The following is a 19,483-nucleotide window of genomic DNA, read 5'->3' on the forward strand; positions in this document are numbered from 1 at the left end:
TGATACTCTTTAAGAATATCTGAAATTTCAAAACAATAACCGAATAAAAAAATTCTTTAGGTTATGTTTTATGGACCGACAGAAAAAAAAAAAAAATGGATTGCTGGTTAAGTTTGGAAGAGGTGGACTCATGAAATTGGGGGCTTGAAATTTTAGCTGAAGAAGATTTATGTGTGCTCGAAATTATAGAGGTATCTTAGACAAAACTTTCTTTTAGGCCATTTGTTGTTCTAGACGTGATCAGTTAGGGTTTCAAGTTAATTAGGCCAGCCATACTTTACTTATTTTAGGTTCAAATCTTTTTGTAAACAAGCAGCGTGTTGCTGGTAACTTGTTGGAATTATTTATAATTAACTTTCTTTTATGCAGGTGATTGCATACCCAATATTAGTTTGTTTATTTGGAGTTTGGAGAACTATTTACAATACGGTGGTTAGAATTATAATCCCTCAAGTTTTATCAAGCGGTTTTGGGGATATCTGACTTTAACATTCACATACATCTTAATGTAAGATAATTTTTTAAATAAAAATTTAACCTTTTATCATATATATATATATATATATATATGTTTAACTTTAAGGATATAAAAGTATTTTATATATCAATTATATATAAATGAAAATTAAGAATGTTCGTAGGGAATCGGTCCTAATTAAGTTTTGAATCAAACTTAATCGAATGTCGATCCAACATATCATTCCACTTAACCTACCCGTAAAAGGTCGATCTACAGTCAAGTTATTGAAACTAATCACTTGTTCCAACTGTCAACGTACGAAACGGTGGGGAATTGGCCACAAAATTCAACCCTAACGGAATGGTTACTGACACTTTAATGTTGTGACCATAAAACTTGAGAAAAATTATTAATTTCCCATTGAAATATTAGTAGCTGATAATATTGAATGATTGTACATGTATGAAAGTATTATTCTGATGAGGTTTTAGAATCGTTTAAATCTAATTTCCAACAACCATCGGACATCGGTTTGTCCCCTTTATCAAAAAAAAAAAAACCATATGTCACAATCCGCACATTGTCTTCATCCGTCAAACTCATTACGACCCCTCTAAGGATGAAGGGTTCAAACAAAATTCTACTTTTATTAAATTCACTTCCTTTTGTTCTTTCTCTTCATAACTTCATTCAAAAATTAAACATCAGGAAAAGTAATTGGTAATTAATTAGTGGTATAACTATGAATGTATTAAAACGAAAGTACTAAACCATTAAAAGTATATTTACAGAAACAAGACAAACATATTCTGCTAAAGTGACAAGGCAAGTTGCAAGAAAAACATAGTTTCAAGATGGATTCATAATTTCCTTTAGTGATGGTTGAACAAGCAACCACTACCGGGTAACGCATGGTAGTGACGCCATGGAAATCTTCAAGCCATATAGAGAGTGTGAACCTGATCGGCACTTGTGCGTCTTAGGCGCAATGAAATGTATGCATGGAAACTTCATTCTAAGGAGAAGGGTTTAGATCATGCATTATCACTAACGTTATGAACAAGGAGCAACTGATCATCATCTACAATATGGAATCTTGAACAAATAAGCATATTGTCCACGGCTCCACAATTGAAGCTCGAACAAAATTATCTTTAAGGTATTGGCACACCTATATATATGAATATGATATTTGTAATTGATGATGACAGCCACCTCAGAGATTCACATTCTTCGATAATCAACACCTTTTCAATTGTAATTGATTAGTTTCCCAAGTTGAAACCTCTTCATCCACTTCATCTATCATCAAAGGATATAAGTCATGGGAAAGTAGAGATATTTATTCATCAATTCAATCCAATTGTTTCTCTACAAATTTAATTTATCTCCATCCTAATTGTGTTGTTTCACTCTTGTATCATGTACTAAGATGTATTCATAGTATAAATATTTATTAATAAAACAAGGGAAAAAAAACTTTTTCTACATAGCTAGAACAAATCTATATTTCGTGAGAGGCAGGAATTTTGTTCTTAGGATTCCAGATGGTGGCTGGTTTAGATGATGATGATGATGTGGCCGGAACTTTTCTTTTCTTGTTCTTGTTCGGATTATCGAATTCCTTTAGCAGCTCATCCATTTTAGTATACTCTTCCTTCTTTTCAATTCTAATGACATTCAGCATTTCAGCTACTTGTTTCATGGTTGGTCGATTGACTGGTATGGAGTTTAAACACAATAAGGAAATTCCTAAAACCTTTTTCATTTCTTCGATTTCTGATCCTGGCCGCGATCTTAGACTTGGATCAATGACTTCTTCTACTCGAAACTTTTTCTGTCTAACCCATTCCACTAAATGGAGTCCATTTGGTATTGTTGGATCAACAGGTTGCTTGGCCGTCAAGACTTCCATTATCACCACACCAAAGCTATACACATCACACTTTTCTGTGATCCTCATCAAACACCCATATTCTGTAAACAAAGACAATTATTATTTTGCTCCAAAAAACAATCTTAAATGTGACAATTTCAGAAATAAGAGTAAAGATAAAAGTAGTTTAAATCATACTTACCAGGAGCAATATATCCATAAGATCCTGCGAATGTGCCTGAGGATCTTCCCATATCACCCTCATCATCGAGGAGCTTTGCAAGGCCGAAATCAGCAATGTAAGGGTCATATTTAAGGCCAAGGAGGATGTTATTAGCCTTAACGTCCCTGTGAACAATTGGAGGTACACAATCATGGCGCAAATAAGCTAGGCCTTTTGCAGCTCCCAATAAAATTCTATATCTTAGATCCCACTCCGGAGCATTTTCTGTAATTCTATCGTGTAGTAAATTACTTAAACTACCATTAGGCATGAAATCATAGATAAGCAATCTCGTCTTTCTATTCCAACAGCAACCCAACAACCTTACAATGTTCTTATGTCGAATATTTCTTAAAGTTTCCACCTCAGCAGAAAAGGAATCACGAAAGCCAGATTTTTTATTATCACCCATTATTGACGATGGCCATAATTTCTTCACTGCAATGACCTCACCATTTCCCATATCTACACGATAAAGGACCCCGGAATAGCCTTTAGCAATCACATTAGTATCTACCAAACATCTCAAAACCTCGTCAATTGAGAAGTTCAGCCTTTGGAATGGAGTAAATTCCCAAGGCCATGAATCATCATCATCTATAATGGTCTTTCGCGTTCGCATCACTGCGATTATACCCATAACAGTTAGCAACACAGTCAGTGTGATTAAAACTGCAAGTGTGAGTTTTATTTTCCATGTCATTCCATTCTTTGCTTGTGGTAGAGAAGCCTTTCTACTGTTGCTTGAGAAACAAGATTCCTTGCCTGAAATACAAAGGCCTTTGTTTCCGACGAGGTCTTCTACCGGTAAATTTCTGAAAAGTTTGCTGTCTGGTAGATAGCCGGTAAAGTTATTATAAGAAATGTCGAGGGTGACGAGATTTTCGAGCCCGGAAAGTGGAGTTAAATCTCCCTCAAGCTCGTTATGCGAAAGATCTAGTATTGAAAGTTTGGTGAGGGCAGACATTTCGGCTGGAATGGATCCACTTAGTCTGTTAAAGCTAAGGTTGAGAGCAATTACAAGTCCTTCGATTCGACTGAGTTCCATTGGTATGCTCCCAGTAAGTAGATTTCAGCTAAGATCGAGTAACTGAACGTTTGAGCACTGACTCAATGATGAAGGTATTGAACCAGAGAACAAGTTCATACTCAAAATCAGCTTGTTTAGTGACTTAAGTCGGCTTAAACTTGACAGTATTTGCCCAAACAACCTGTTTCCAGAAACATTTAAGTATCCCTGTCCAGAAATACTCGAAAATGAATTACTCAAAGGACCCTGTAGGTTGTTGTTGCTGAGGTCTATCTTTTCCAGTTTCGTGCAACCTCTGATCTCATCAGGAATTGGTCCCGAAAGGCGATTGTTAGCCAGATAAAGATCTTTCAAGCTCTTCAAACCACCAATTCCTACAGGAATTTCACCAACAAGGGTATTGTCATCAAGCCTTAACCTTATTATGGAGCTACTACTACCGATCTTGACCGGTATAGATCCCGAAAGGTTGTTTTGCCACAAAACAAAAATTGTAAGGTTTTGAAGCGGAAACAGGCCAGCAGGAATGCTTCCGGTGAGAGAATTGGTAGATAAGTCCAGATCTTCGAGACTTTTACAATCGGCCATACTTCCTCCAAGTCTGTTAGAGAAAGCATGGAAAAGAGTTTACTTTGACAACTCCCCAATCTTTGGATGAATAACACCTGAAATCTGATTACGGTCAATATGAAACTCCCTAAGACTTCTAGCATTTACCAGATTAGACGGAATAGAACCAGACAAGCTGTTACAGCTAAGTCAAATTTTTTCAATCTCAGTAAGGTTTCATAGTGATATAGGTATAGTCCCTGATAGCGAATTTGCAGAAAGCTCAACCATCAATAAACCACTACAATTTCCAATATCTTCAGGAATTACTCCTGTGAGATTATTTTCAAACAATATCAATTGTTGAAGCTTGTTAAGCTTACCAATCTCTAATGGAATCGATCCCGATAGATTATTTCTGGGAAGATACAAGATTTGAAGCTCAGAGCAGTTACCTATTTCAGGAGGTATCACACCAGACAACATTGTTTGAACAATGTACAATATCTTTAGCTTGCTTAGTTTTCCGATTGAGGCTGGTAAAGAACCTGAAATCTTTGTTTGAGATAGGCCTAAATTAATCAGGTTCTCACAGTTTCCGAGCTCGAAAGGAATTTCTCCATAAAGCTCAATATTACCACCAATTGTTAGCTCTTCGAGATTACACAACTTGCCAAATTCAGGAGGGATGAACCCTCCAAGCCGATTATCCGAAAGTAGTAATTTTTTTAGACTAATACAGTAGCTGAGCTCAATTGGGATTTTCCCACTTAACTGATTAGAGTTCATAACCAATTTTCAAGTTTCAAAAGCTTACCCATAGAATCAGGAATGTGCCCCACTAGGCCATTGGTGCTAAGGTCAATGACCCTTAATTCCGTACAATCTCCGACTTCATCAGGGATGGTTCCCGTCAGGCTCGAACCAGAAATGACCAATTTTTGTAGGAAATGAAATGAAGAGAGATTGGTAAACAATGGAATCTGAAAGTGGGATTTTTTTAATAGTAATCTCCGTGACGAAACCCTGATTAGAACATGTAATGAAGTTCCATTTGCATGGACTAAAGTCTCGATCATTCAGTCGTAGAACGAAGACGAGACAGAGGAATTAGACGATGATGAACGTATCCATGAATAGAGAATTGAAGCTTCAGGGTTTTGTATAGCAACAGATAAATGGGTTACGGTGAGCAATAACATCTAAAATGAAAATAAAGAAGAAGAGATCGATAATTGATCCATCGAATTTGTTGTGATTGACAATTTTTTTTTTTTTTTTGGCTCTCAATTTAAAATGTGTTGGGGTGAAATGTTTTAGTATAATACAATGTACTCAATTTTATTTTAGTTTTTATGGAAATTTTATATTCTTCTATATAGATATGTGATATTTAGTACTTTGACTTTTTTTCAACCTTTTTGGAATTTATATTCTTCTATATGGATATGTCACTTATTTGGTATAATTTTTTTTCTGACTTTGTTTATTTCCAAGTTAGTTTTTTTATTATTATTTTTTTTTGAAATATTTCCTTGTTGGTCTAATTTCCTAGAAGTAGTACATTGGTCTTTCCTTGCTTGAAAAAATTTGCCCAAAAAATATTTCCAAAAAGTATATGGTCTTTCCTTTTGAATATATTTTCAATTGTACGGTCAACAAAAAAATAAAATACATAATAAATGTTGTAAAATATGAAAATTAAATAAAAAAGATATATAAGACATGACGATCTTATTCACCTGTCTTTATCACTAATGTATATTGGTATGGCTATTTATTGGGCATGCTATTTATTTCTTTTAGTCTCTTCGGATATCTTCACCGCCAATAGCAGTGAGACTAATCTCTCGTTTCGACTATCAGCGTACGATGCGGTAAGATCATAAAAAAATTTCCATTCGTAGAGTAGGAATCGAATCCTCGACCTATTGGACATTCTATTTATAACATGTATATATAAGTTAGAAATTATTCCTCAACCTACTAATACGTATTTTTTTAATTTTTTTTCATATATTTAATAGGAGATGTATTTTGTCAATATTAATTAATATGTACATATCTTCTTGAAAGTATCTTGAAAAGCTAAAAAATTACTCCCTCCGTATTTAAATAGATATAGACGACGTTTTCACTTTTTAACTGTGGACGGCTGACATCGAACCGTAACTAACGAAGGGTCCAGATATGGGGTAACACAGTAACTCCACCAAGGACTCACAGCACCGAAACATATTTTACTTCAATGACTTTGAAGAAGTATTTACAGGAGACGGTCCTGATCAATTTTGATTGCCAAGAACAGCTGCGATTTACGCAAAACAGTAATATTAATGAAAAGACTTGACTTACATGTATTTTTCATAAGTAGTTATATATATTTTTTTAATTAAATGATTGTATATTTAATTATATTTTTTTGATTATTACCTTAAAAATCAAAATTTACAATCAATTTATACAAAGAAAGGCATGTAAAGTATGTATAAAAATACACCTAAATTTTTTCCAAATGAAGAGCACAGCAGCAGATGTCTGTCTCAACGGCTGGGATTGTGTGTATCCAAAATGGACGGTCCGATAGTATATACACTACTAGCTAATCTTATTACTATCGGATTCGAGGTCGAATTGGATTCGTAAATTCACCGTTCCAAACAATGGATTAAAAGTGATTTAGATTCTTACCACTAAACTACAGCTGATGGTACAATCCGACTTTTGTCGACTTATAATGGAAGTGAAAGTGATTGGCGGGTTGGTTTTGGGTATTGTGGTTAGATTGGATATTGTCAGCTATGATTTTTTCATGATGTGCTGCAGATTGTTTTATTGTCACCTTTATTTTACGGGGTTGTTGGATTGGAATGAACTCTGGGATTCGATCTCGTTGAAGGGAAGAAACATCAAGTAATTTAAGGATCAGCTGAAGTGGACTATCTTCTGAGGAGTGAAATTGTTCTTTTCTTTGGCTGTCTTTATCTTGTAATAGCTAGATAATCTTTGAGACGTTTTCTCTGTTTGTATTCGAGACTCGCCTCTTCCAGTTGATTGCTTTAGGAGGAAGCTATTCCTCTCACGTACGGTTCGAGTTTCATACGGCGGTTCGAGGATAGTCGACTTTAGCTATCACAACCCTTAATAAAACTTTTAACATTTTATCAAAAAAAAAAAAAAAGTGATTTAGATTGACAAAACCCAGTCCAATTCTTAATCCATCCAAACCACCCCTTAATGTCTCATGTATGGATTTTTTGGACCAAAGCGTCAAACGATTTCGAGGGAGAGTAATGCTATTCCTACAAAATTTTATATACAAAATATGTCATGTTATTATTCATCATATAACAACTTTTGATTTTGTTGAAATTTACATGACCAATAATAACATGACATGTATATGACAACTTTTGATTTTGTTTGGCACGTATATGACAACTTTTGATTTTGTTGAAATTTACACGAAAGCTAAGAGCTGGAATCAGGAGATTGGAGCTCAAGAATATAGAATAACGTCTCAGGATTAATAAACATCACAGATCTATTAGAGAACAATTGGACGAGTTAGAGAGTGATGGTGACTTTATCAAGAAGGAACTTAACGAGATTGCCCAGATGGTCGAAGAAATTCTAGACGCTCGTAAGAATAAGGATTTTGTTAAATCGATTTAGTTTTATCCTTTGAATCTTTGTCCGAGTGATCATGCGATATACTCGAAACGAATAATTTAATCCAAATCCTTCATTTCCAATAATTGAACAATATTTACAGAAACATGACTTAACAGCTGCTGCTAAAGTAGAAATTAGGCAAGTTGAAATAAAAAAAAACAGAGTTTTAAAATGTGAAAAGATATCAGTCTCTCTTGCTTGTGACCCAAATTACCTAACACCTACATTGTCTACCTGCACAAGTAATTTCAAGATGGATTCACTCTTTCCTTTAGCAGCAGGGAACAAGTGGCCACCACCTGGTAAATCATGGTAGTGAATCCATGGAAGTCTTCGAGCCATGTATCGTGTCAACAAGATCGGCACTTGCGCATCTCCCGTGCAATGAAATAGATGTATGGAAACTTCATTCTTAGGGGAAGGGTTTAAAAGATCCAAAGGATCAAACACCCAACTCCCAAATCCAATCATCATGTCACGATGGATGGACTCGAACAATCCTTGCTGATATCTCTCCGCCTTCAAGTAAAAGATCAAGGATCATCACTTACAATGTTATGAAATTGATAATTAGTAGCAGAGCCCACTGTCAAAAGGTTTCTGAATGCCATATGCATCCCAAAATACTTGTCAATTCAATTTTTACATGCATCATATAAAGAAAAATTGATAACTATCTTAGGACGGAGGTTATAGAATTTAATGTCCAAACTCATGACAACAGACCTTGTGTTCTGGGTTTCCATATATCTCCTGCAGAAGTTCCAAATCTTCTGCCGAGTAAATCTGCTTAAGCTCGGCTATGATGCTTGATCCAGGAAACCAATTCTGAGTGTTCCACCAGTTAGTAAGCCATGGGAAGTAGTGCACTACTCGCATTGCCCATTGATCACGACGCAAATGTTGATTATAGGCTTGTCGAGACAAGCTTACCGGCAAACCAGGCCACCAGAAATTATTAACCGAGGCCAACATCACTCCTCCTGCTAGCCTGCACCACAACAATGAAATTTAAGGAGGATAGTAGAAAAAGTTATCAAAATTTATACAAAAATAATAAAATCTGGTTCATAATGTTTAGATTTGCGTACCTGTCAGGAATATACTTGAGACACGCCCAAACAGCCTGACCACCCATAGAATGTCCGATAACAAAAAATTTGGGACCGAGTCCTAAGTGATCAGCAAGCTCTTCTATATCAAATGCCAAACTCATCATGGTTCGTCTACTATGAGGGTCACTCTCTCCATATCCTGGCTTGTCGAATGACACCAAATACAATCCTACTTCCTCTATAAAATCCTACAAATTCAAAACTTGAAATTCATAAAGCATGAAATCACAAATTCATCAAGTTTATTGTTTCAGACCTCAAAAGTGGATTCACAAGAACTTAGATTTTGTAAAGTCGATGGAAGCAAGGAAAAATACGTTAAGCCTAATTCATCTTTCATGATTGATTTTATCAAATTCTCTATAGACTAAAAAAACTTAACCGAATACTAGTTGTATATATATTAATACATATGATCAAATTAAGAAAGGTTAAGAGAAGAATTATGTTCCAAACCAATGGAAGAGGAGAAAATATGATAGGATCATGTCTGGAGGAAATAGAGCTATGAACAAAGACAATCTTAAGCTTGGCGATTCCTTGGGAACACCATGTTCTTTGTAGCATAAGTATCTTCCATCTCTGAGCTTCAATCTTGGTGCTTTAATGGGAGGACCACCTTTTGTGCCACACAGTTTTGGCTTTGGTGGCAAAATGGATTGATATGCATATCCCAATAGTATTCCAATCAAACTAACAATCACAATTGCCTTAAGCATCCTTCTAGAAATTGATTTTCAGATAAAATTTGCTTGAAGTAGCTAGTTGGAATTCAAATGAGCTATGCAGCTAAAGTTCTAAGAGCTTGATTTATAGAGAGTGTCACTGATCGGTTTGTGCTAAACTTTTAGCGTAAAATTAATGTTCTGAACTTGATATTCTCAAAACAAATGAGATACTAACACTACTCAGTCGGTTGCACCAAATGACAAATCGATTTTTCCCTTACATTTGGGGAAAGTTTTTGGATCATAAAATAGTACTCAATTAGGGCAAAAAAAATGCCAAAAATGAAAGTTCCGATGAAAGACTTCCGGAAGTAAAAGTCTATTTTGAGGACAAATACAATGACAATGATATGTGTGCTCTTATCTCCTATTTTGTCGAGCTGCGCATTTAAAAAAATTATAAAATTGTTTGAAATAACCTACATGATGTTCTTAACAAATATTAACCAAAATTGATTAAAACATCGGAGCTCAGGAGATAGCGACTCGACATCGGAGCTCATGGATGGCGACTCGCAAAAAATTGAAATTTTTCTACTATACTGGTATAACGAAACTCAAAGTTTTAGAGCTAGATAATTGAGAATAAATGTCAGACGTGTAATTGAAGTAAAAGGGGGAAGAATGATACATTACATTGTATTTCGATCTAGTACACAGACAGACCATTTACAACAGATTGATGGAGGTTGCAAGTCATTCATTTACAGATATATGAAAAGTAATCGATGAGCTTTCAAAATTGGCTTATGCAACCTTCACGTTGTTGGTTGAAAGATCATCCCTGAGCCAGAAATTGACTAGGAAAGAATCCAAGATAATCTACACGAAACATTACGAATAAGATGAATAAAATAAGAAAAAGTTTTGAAAAGAAACATAGAGAAGCCAGATAAGGACCTGATTGATATGTGCAGCAACACAAGGAAGAACCAGCAATCCAGACTCGCCGAAAGCGCCGCCGAGCTGTTCTACTACTGCCACCATAACTGGAAGCGTTTTCTGTAAAATGGACGAAAATTTATCAAGCTCTGCGAAAAATCAAGTAATCCAGGGAAATTTAGCAGAAGACACATCTATATATATGCCACCTGGCTCGCAACAAGTAAAGTGGCATCAAAGTTTCCTTTTTTGGAGAAACTTGATTGTTCACCACCAGAGAGAGCTGAGATGCTCTTTAGAGCAATGGCGTTAAATGCCAATAAAACTAAATGCACGAGTCTGCGAGATAAGAAGAAAGCAAAAGTTTAGTTACTTCGTACTGTTAGCCAAAATTCAAAAGGTCGTAATATGATTGGATAAGCTAAATGTGAAAATATCAGGTAGAGAAAATACATTCCCATTCCGATAGCTACGATAAACATTGTTGGCTTGACCATTAACAGCAGAGACCTTGACCTGCTCACCTGTATCCATGGAACCTGTACAACAACATTGGATTAAAATAAATTATAAATGGCAATGATTGCATGATTACTTAATAATTGGTACTGACTTTTCAGAAGAAAACCAAATTACTCATTATGAATCATCTGAGAAAGACAGAGTTCACTGCAACAAAGAAATTTTTTTCCAATGCATAGAACTTACTAAACCTAGACAGATGGCACTGATCTTTGAGAAAATCTTGCGGTTTCTGTCCACAAACTCAGCCAGCCCTGAAATTTAATTTAATTGGGTTTAACATCAGCTGATATAATCATGTTATTGTTTCATATCAACTGAAAATAGATATATTCATAGTCATAGAGGACTTTAGTTCGGCAGCTCCAGTTATCTGAACAGTGATCTTGATGCATCTTACCAAATCAGTTAATACAGCATTCAGGCTTACCAACATTATTTCACAAAAAAAAAAGTTTGACCTTTCAAATTTTACTAGATGATGGTGCTTTTATGAAAAAGAAAAAAGAACTTACCTTTGGAGGATTCTCGTAAAACCTGTAAATTGATACACATGAGTTACTACCAACAGAATACAACACCTCAGAAAGAGTTCAATGTATCGATATGCCCATTCATAAGTCGGGATAACATAGAAAATTAAACTTGTAAGAAGAAAACAAATTAAAATTATGTGAAGGCAATGTAAATATTACTTTCCCCAAAATAAGAGGTACTAAGAGCATTAGAACAAGGTTTCTAAATAGCTCCTTAGTTGGAACTGAAACACCGACTCCAGCAGCTATGAATTTTGAGATAGACAATGGAACCTGAGCAATAATAACAGAACGAGTTACTTTTTTTTATCAGTTTTATAACTAAAATTTGAAAGGCGAGACAATTTTAAGTGTATAGAAAAGAAACCGATCTAAAGGATATGGACTATGGAGGTATAGGTGAAGGACATTCTCGAACAAGAATTACATTGGATTCTTGAATTGAGCTTGGTCAGCAGAAAAACACAATAATCTTGATAATGTGACTTACTATCAAAATTCCTAGCAAATTAGATATCAAAGTCATTGCAAGAGCAAGGGCAGAATTTCCCCCAGCAAGCTGCATTGAAGAAGAATTGTACTGCATTTGAGTCTAAACTCACAGGTAAAAAGTGTTGTTTGGGGAAAAAACCAAAAGATTAACACACCTGAGTAAGTGCCACCCCACTGGATAAAGTGGTTGGCATGCAAGTAAATATAGCCAGCCCTGCAAGAAGCACAACTTTCAAACTACGAGTGGTTCAGGTAGAGGAAATAACACATGATGGATCATTTGTAGAAGTAAATTTAGCATGCCCTTCATCAGCATTGCAATATAATATACACAAGAAAATAACTCAGTTCCATAAACAAATTCAACTAAGGTCGAGAGTGGACAGTCTGTCAAAATTTCAATCTTTACCACCTGGTGATACACTCAGCATTGGATACAGACATCGAATGGAAAATGGCAAAAGATGGAACAATCTTGGGCATCAATAATCACCAATAAATATTATGAAAGGGGTAACCAGCTGAAAGAAAAAATGCTTTTCCATCATGATTAAGAGACCATTCAATAAGAAAGACTATGGTACGGCATTTAAGCGGTTTTAATGTCCTTGTGGGATAACAATGGATCACCTGACTTCAATGCACAGTTTTTTAGGCTCTTTAAGTTCTATTTCCCAGAATTACATAACTATGTGAAGGAAAGTACCAAACCTGTAATAAATTCTTGAGGTTGAAGTTGAATTTGCATAATTATCTTCGAAAAGTATGGGGTAAAAAGTAGGATGGAGCACTGCATTCAAAATAGAAACAACAATTAAAAATGAGTATACTGTCAAAAAAATAAAAAAATATCTGAACCTTCTAAATGTCAATATGCAATTATAAATACTGTTAGAAACATTCAGCAACAACTCGATCACAGAGCAAACTAAAAGGAACCTACAAAAAGCAATGGCACATAAGAAATTGAAGATCATACTAGCCCAAAAATTGCAACTGGCCATGCTTCCACAGCAGCACCAATTTCTTCACTACGCAACGTTAAACCTGCATAACAAGACAAGGTAAACTATTAAAGAATGCCATCTGGTCAAAACAAAACTATGGAGTTAATGTGAAAATACTTACCTGAAATGATAAATATCCCGAATGTGCTAAACTTTGACATATAGTATTTATCAGCAAGACAGCCAAGTGTAGGATTTGCTAGTCCCAGTGCAACCCCAACTACTAATGCTGCTCATATCGATGACAGTAATAAATACAATATGGATACCCAAATACCATCTTGAATTATGAGCTGTAAATTTACCTAATGGAAGAAAATTATCCGATGCGACTTTCAACAATGGTTTTGCCCAAACCAAACTAGAAGCTTTGCTCTCATTACTATCATCTGCCTGATTACACAATTCAAACATTAATTAGGAAACAACCCCACAATCTAAAAGGGTAGATGCTGAAATGAAGTCGTGGAAATCACCTGATCGGACCGTTGACTGGCTCTGACGACGGTGGAACGACAACTGCGACTGGCGGCGATGGAGAGAGCATTGGGTAAGAGAATAGTGGTAGAGAAACGGCGGAGGCGATGAGAAAACGATGACGTTTTGAAGTGTAGTAGAGGAGGAGAAGGAGCGAGGAATAGTGATTGGATTGTTCCCGCCATCACTTTCACCGCCAAAATGCCAGATGATTGATTGGTCTTTCCTGGATATTATACACTCCTTGCCCGTTATTGGTTTGAGTCGGGTCGGGTTCGAAATTGCGGGTATGGTTTTTAAACCCGAGATTATACAAAAATAATATGGGCTTTTATCTGTTTTGCAATTTGAACCCATTTAATGACATGGTAATTTAATGACGTGGATTATTTTTTTTTTGATAATAATGGCGTGGATTTTTCACTTCTAGCCTAAATTCATTTAAATTATGATAAATAAATACTTTGTTATTAAAAATGAGAATTATTTGTTAAGTAAAAATAAATAGAGTAAGTGTGACAAAACATATACAATTGGAACAAAAAAATTATCAACAATCGCATCTTTATTACTACCTCCGTCCTAAATTAGATGCAAATTTTTACATATAATTTTGTATGTAAAAATTTGCATCTTTATATTTAAAAATTTGCATTTAACTTAGAACGGGTAGTAATAATAAAATTATTTTTATATAAAATCTTCTTTATTTATTCCCATTCTCCTTTGTTTACTTCATCGAGATGACAACTCTAGCCTTTGTATAGAAGACCATCCCATTTACCTCTTTCGTGTCCCATGAAACAAACATATTTAGAAAAAAAAAAAACCAATTAAAATCTTGACAAACTACTTAACATAATATCAATGTAATTTAAAAATATAAGCAAATCAAATCAAACTAAATTTAAATTCAACTGAAATAAACGTGTACTCTCCTCTAATCAATTGATAAATACTATCATCGATGTTCGTATTTAATTTCAAAATATTCGAAGTATAGAAAATAATTAGTTTTTATTAGTAGGGACTCGGAGTTAACTGCCTACTCATCATTGCCACACCTCCTCGAAATCCTAAATGTCAATTAAATTTAGCACTAATAATGTTGATATGTGCTACTCATCTTTGGATGTTTGAAGACTAAATTAAACAAAGTTGTCTTTTAAAGAATATGGAACATACATGAAAATCATAAAGATTAGTATATGATATGATTCTCTTAATGTCCATACCCAAAACGTCAAGACGAGCTCTCAAATAGCTCATTCACCGTACATATCAACAAAACTATCATACATAAGCACTATCTAACTTTAAACATACTAATTGTTGGTCTCATCCTTTAGACAAATTTATTATATATGGCAAATATCTAATTATATATTAAAAAAATTCATGATTGTATATATAAATATATATTTATATATAAACTCATACATAAAAATTAAGATACATATATGCATTATTTTTTTCTTTGATACATATATACGTATTATATTCAATTTGGGATTATTTGAAGTTATAATTTAGCTTAAAGCCTAAAATTCATTCAAATGTATAAATAAAAATTAAAAATAAGACTTCCACGTGTCGAATTTTAATTTAAAAATAAAATTTATAATTATAATTTAATTTAAAGTCTAAAACTTATTCAAATGTATAAAATTAAAATAGAAAATAAGACCGTCACATGTCGAACTTAATTTGACAATAAAATTTGCAATTATAATTCATCTTAAAGTCTAAAATTTATTCAAATGTATAAAAAAAAAAAAAAACTTCCAAATGTTGAATTTTAATTTGACAATAAAATTTGCAGGTGGAACAATTAAAAAAATGTTCCTGTTATCTATAAGATAAATATTTTCTATAAAAATTATATACATTTTCATCAATATAACATTCTAGATATTTGACCACCACAATAACACAAGTGAATGTAGACCCAACTCTAAAGTTTATATCAGGTGGTACTATAATCCGGAAGGGCCAAGATAGTTTCATGAATCTAATAATGACTTCTCATACAACCATCACGATACTTAGGAAGAACTAACACAATTGAAAGACAAAACATAGCTTTCATGACTTCAAGAGACACGCTTAAAACTATGAAAGATAAACTTCAATTCTCATGTGCTAACTCATTGAAAGTCGTATTGATCCCACCAAAATGTCTCACCAAAATCATAAAATTGTCTCAAACCGCCGACATATCCGGCATATAATACTACTAGAGATGAACTCTAATTTTGGTTACACCGTCCATGAGCGTCACTCTAGATATTTGACCATCACAACAACTCACGTGGACATTGACCGAAATCTAAAGTTTATATTTGGTGGTACTATATAATCCAGAGGGCCAATCAGAGGTAGTTCCACGAATCAAATTTCTTTTAAATTTCATTTATACCCTTCATGTTGTTTGGAGATAATGCTACTAAGCTTAGTATGTGTTGTGTTTGGTAATGACAATAGAAACCATATGCATTTTTTACTACGATGTGAACATGACAAAACATAATTCAATCAATTACATGCTCACTGAGGGAAGAAAATCAACTCACCACAAAGAATCAATCACAAAAATACAACACAAGCACAAGAAAACTCAAAAATTCAGCCAAAATTACCAAAAAAATTAATGGGAAAAAAAATTAAGTTTATGACTATATAGATGGACCTATAATACGAAAAATATCAGATATTTTAATACGTGATAGTATCTTTTTCTCCATTAATATTTTTGATAATTTTGGCTGAATTATTGAGTTTTTTTATGCTGATGTTGTATTTTTGTGATTGATGATTTAGATTTATGGCTATGTGGATGAACCTCCTTCCAAAAAAATTAATGGTTCATTTTGTTTTTCTATCCAACTTTTGTCAGAAGCGGCAAATGGGCAAAATGAAAAGGAGAATATTAATTTTCTTAAAGAAGAATGAAAAACTCATTTTATAAATAATTTCTTGTCATAGTCAAATCAAGAGCACAACGACCATCATCATCATCATCATTATCATCATTATTATTATAAAGAAAAAGGTCGTTTGCAATCAATCATAGTAGCAACACACTTTTTGGTATGAACATGCGATGTAAAACGCCTTCTTGGGAAATTTACCCTTATCACAATCTTCGTTATTTGAGCATTTTATTTTTGTCGGATGACACGGCTCAAGGAAACCAATTAATTCTGGTATTTATTCTCCATTTTCGATCCTTCAATTATTTAGAGACGTTAAAGAATCAATCTTCCCAACATAAACGGAAAATTAATCTAAAATAAATATCGATATAAAGATAGATCATAGATATATGTAAAGATTCATGAGAAAGATAGAAAGTACCATGAGTTTGTGCCGATAATTGAAAGCAGATGAATAACATAATCACAAACCAACCAAAATGTGTTGAAAAAGTCATTGTAATGTTGTTAATTTCTTGATTGTGTTTCATAATTTTGATTTCTTTTCTCCCTTTAAATTTTTCAATTGACTGACCAAGTGAACTAGATAGATTCGAGCTTTATAAGGACCTCATATGATCTTCTAACTAGGGTGTGCTAAAATGGATTTGAAATAATCAAAATATACTCTAGGAAAACAAATCTAATTATTTTTGACAATAATGTTGCTAAAAATATCTGAATGTCGGGGATGGATTTATTTACCAAATTATGTGAAAAGAGTAATGTTTGGCACATGGAGACTTAATATAGAGACTTAAAATATCGGGACACGTGACATTGAAAATCAAATATTCTGATTTTATTAATTTAAAATTAAATATCAAATTCTCAATACCACGTATCACGATATTACGAGTTTCTATTTTAATCTATATTAAGTCTCTATTTCGATTATTTCTCTATGTAAATACATATCTCAATATCCAACCATTCAAATAAATTTTCGTCTACTTATATATTTTGATTAAGTAAAGCATTCGGAAAGATTATACCACCGATATAATTCAATTTTCGATATATATATATATACATAAAATGATCTTATAGATTTATCTACCAACTTTTCTTTGATGAAGGAGGGGCTGAATTATTATTGAAAATATAGAAAATGGTCGAGCTAATTTACGTCCGCCGTTTGGTAATTTCGGATGAAAATCCTAATCCTTCGAGCTAGGTAAAAAATTGTAAGTACTATCAAACGCAGTCATTCGTAAGCTAGCTATCAGAGCGAATTACACGAAAATTTAACGTAACAAGACAATGCTGTCGGAATTTTACAAGTGCGAGCATCAAGAAAAAACACGACCAACTACGTGATAAATCTATGTTTCAGTACACATATGCATGCATCCGCCCACACCACATGAATCCTTAACATGGATCTTTGAGCCCTCTTCTTCCCGATCGAGTTGTAGTTTTGTTAGAGCTTCAACTGAGTCGAGTTGTAGTCGTCTTCCACACTTTTTCACCATCACCACGAAAATGAGTTCCCTCCCTCTAATTCTTTCTTTTTGCTTGACGAATGACATGGATCTCTCTAATTTCTTCAAACCTTGATTTCAAGTGACCATCCTCTAATTAATCCAATGAAATTGTTTCCCATGATCTTCTCCTATCCAACTTGCATTGGCCATCTCTACACCAAACTATGAGAGTGGATAGTGTGGAAGCTTGACTGGTGATTTTGCCTTTCGTATGGATTGGAATTGTGAAACAAATGACTATCTTTTCCCCAAACATTAAATTTTATTAATTAGACCTTGTAGTTTTAGAAAATTTTACCAACTAACTAGTACGTCCATGAATAATCGGCACAAATTTACTTTTATATTGTCCTCAAATAATTGTCACATTGTACATTTAGGGCTATTTTTCACTAAATAATATTTCCAACTATACCCATAATTACAAATAAAACATGAATCATCATGACTCTGTAAGGGTATTTTTAGTCATTGACATCTATGATCTTCGTAATTCTATGATCAAAACCTCAGAATGTGACAATTAAACATGGGCAGATGGGTATTAAATTTCAATATTTTAGACAATAATTCAGAGCAAAGTTTGGAATTCTAGAGTTCAGTTACTTATGTTCATTTAAACTTCTTAATGCCAACATTCTCGCGACGACACGGCTTATAACCCTTTCATGATTAGTCAAGAGACCTCAATTCTAATCAAAACACACCAGACCTAACATTTCACAGAGTACACAACATCTATCTCAATATTTATGTAATCCTACAGAAGATCATCTGAAGGGAGCACATAGAATTTTGAGATACCTGAAATCAGCTCCAGGACAAGGTCTTTTCTTCCCCTCAGATAATAGTCTATAGCTCAAAGCATATTCTGATGCCGATTGGGAAAAATGCTCTATTACACGAAAATCAGTGACTGGCTTCTGTGTCTTTCTTGGAGATGTACTTGTCTCTTGGAAATCGAAAAAGCAATCCACCGTCTCACGCTCCTCTGCAGAAGCAGAATATAGAGCTCTCGCCATGGTCACTTGCGAATTAATGTGGATTGGCTATCTTCTACGGGACCTGCAGATGCCTCATTCTCAACCTGCCATCTTATACTGTGACAATCAATCAGCCATCCATATAGCTCATAACTCCGTCTTTCATGAAAGAACGAAACATATCGAGATTGATTGCCACGTTATAAGAAACCAGGTCAAAGCTGGCCGCATTCTATTACTTCCGATTTCTTCTTCACTTCAATTGGCCGACCTATTCACCAAAGCTTAACGATCACCCACATTTCAAAATTTTCTGTCCAAGCTTCGTCTTCTCGATTTTCGACAAGCCTAGCTTGCGGGGATGTTGAAATTTGTGTGTGTGATGAAGAAGTTATCGTTGATGATGAATATGAACCCAATGCAATTAGGGATTGCATTTCATAATGAGGAATTACCGTTGGAAGCA

General features: G+C 34.2%; 1 protein-coding gene and 2 pseudogenes across 1 annotated transcript; all 3 read right to left on the bottom strand.

Annotated features, from left to right (window-relative positions):
• Positions 1-1,964: 1,964 nt before the first annotated feature.
• On the bottom strand, positions 1,965-5,340 carry LOC139881078 (uncharacterized; annotated as a pseudogene).
• Positions 5,341-7,869: 2,529 nt separating this feature from the next.
• Positions 7,870-9,647, bottom strand: LOC139881079 (uncharacterized; annotated as a pseudogene).
• Positions 9,648-10,403: 756 nt separating this feature from the next.
• LOC139881081 (probable sodium/metabolite cotransporter BASS4, chloroplastic) lies at positions 10,404-13,757 on the bottom strand. The gene is made up of 14 exons (XM_071865617.1): positions 13,572-13,757; positions 13,401-13,488; positions 13,217-13,324; positions 13,068-13,135; positions 12,800-12,878; positions 12,244-12,302; positions 12,087-12,155; positions 11,756-11,869; positions 11,576-11,597; positions 11,247-11,314; positions 10,992-11,077; positions 10,748-10,877; positions 10,557-10,658; positions 10,404-10,478 (listed from the first exon to the last, which is right to left on the bottom strand). The coding sequence occupies exons 1-14, from the start codon at positions 13,755-13,757 to the stop codon at positions 10,404-10,406; spliced, it is 1,254 nt and encodes a 417-aa protein (XP_071721718.1).
• Between the last annotated feature and the right edge of the window lie 5,726 nt (positions 13,758-19,483).

This window comes from Rutidosis leptorrhynchoides, unplaced genomic scaffold (assembly GCF_046630445.1).
Source record: "Rutidosis leptorrhynchoides isolate AG116_Rl617_1_P2 unplaced genomic scaffold, CSIRO_AGI_Rlap_v1 contig111, whole genome shotgun sequence".
Lineage (NCBI taxonomy): Eukaryota > Viridiplantae > Streptophyta > Magnoliopsida > Asterales > Asteraceae > Rutidosis > Rutidosis leptorrhynchoides.

Excerpts from the sequence above, each read along its gene's own strand:
- LOC139881081 (XM_071865617.1), bottom strand. The coding sequence starts at position 13,757 with ATGGCGGGAACAATCCAATCACTATTCCTCGCTCCTTCTCCTCCTCTA. Across the intron at positions 12,156-12,243 it reads GTGGGGTGGCACTTACTCAG|CTTGCTGGGGGAAATTCTGC; the intron begins GTGTGTTAATCT and ends TCTTCAATGCAG. Across the intron at positions 11,315-11,575 it reads TTTACGAGAATCCTCCAAAG|GGCTGGCTGAGTTTGTGGAC; the intron begins GTAAGTTCTTTT and ends ATTAAATTTCAG.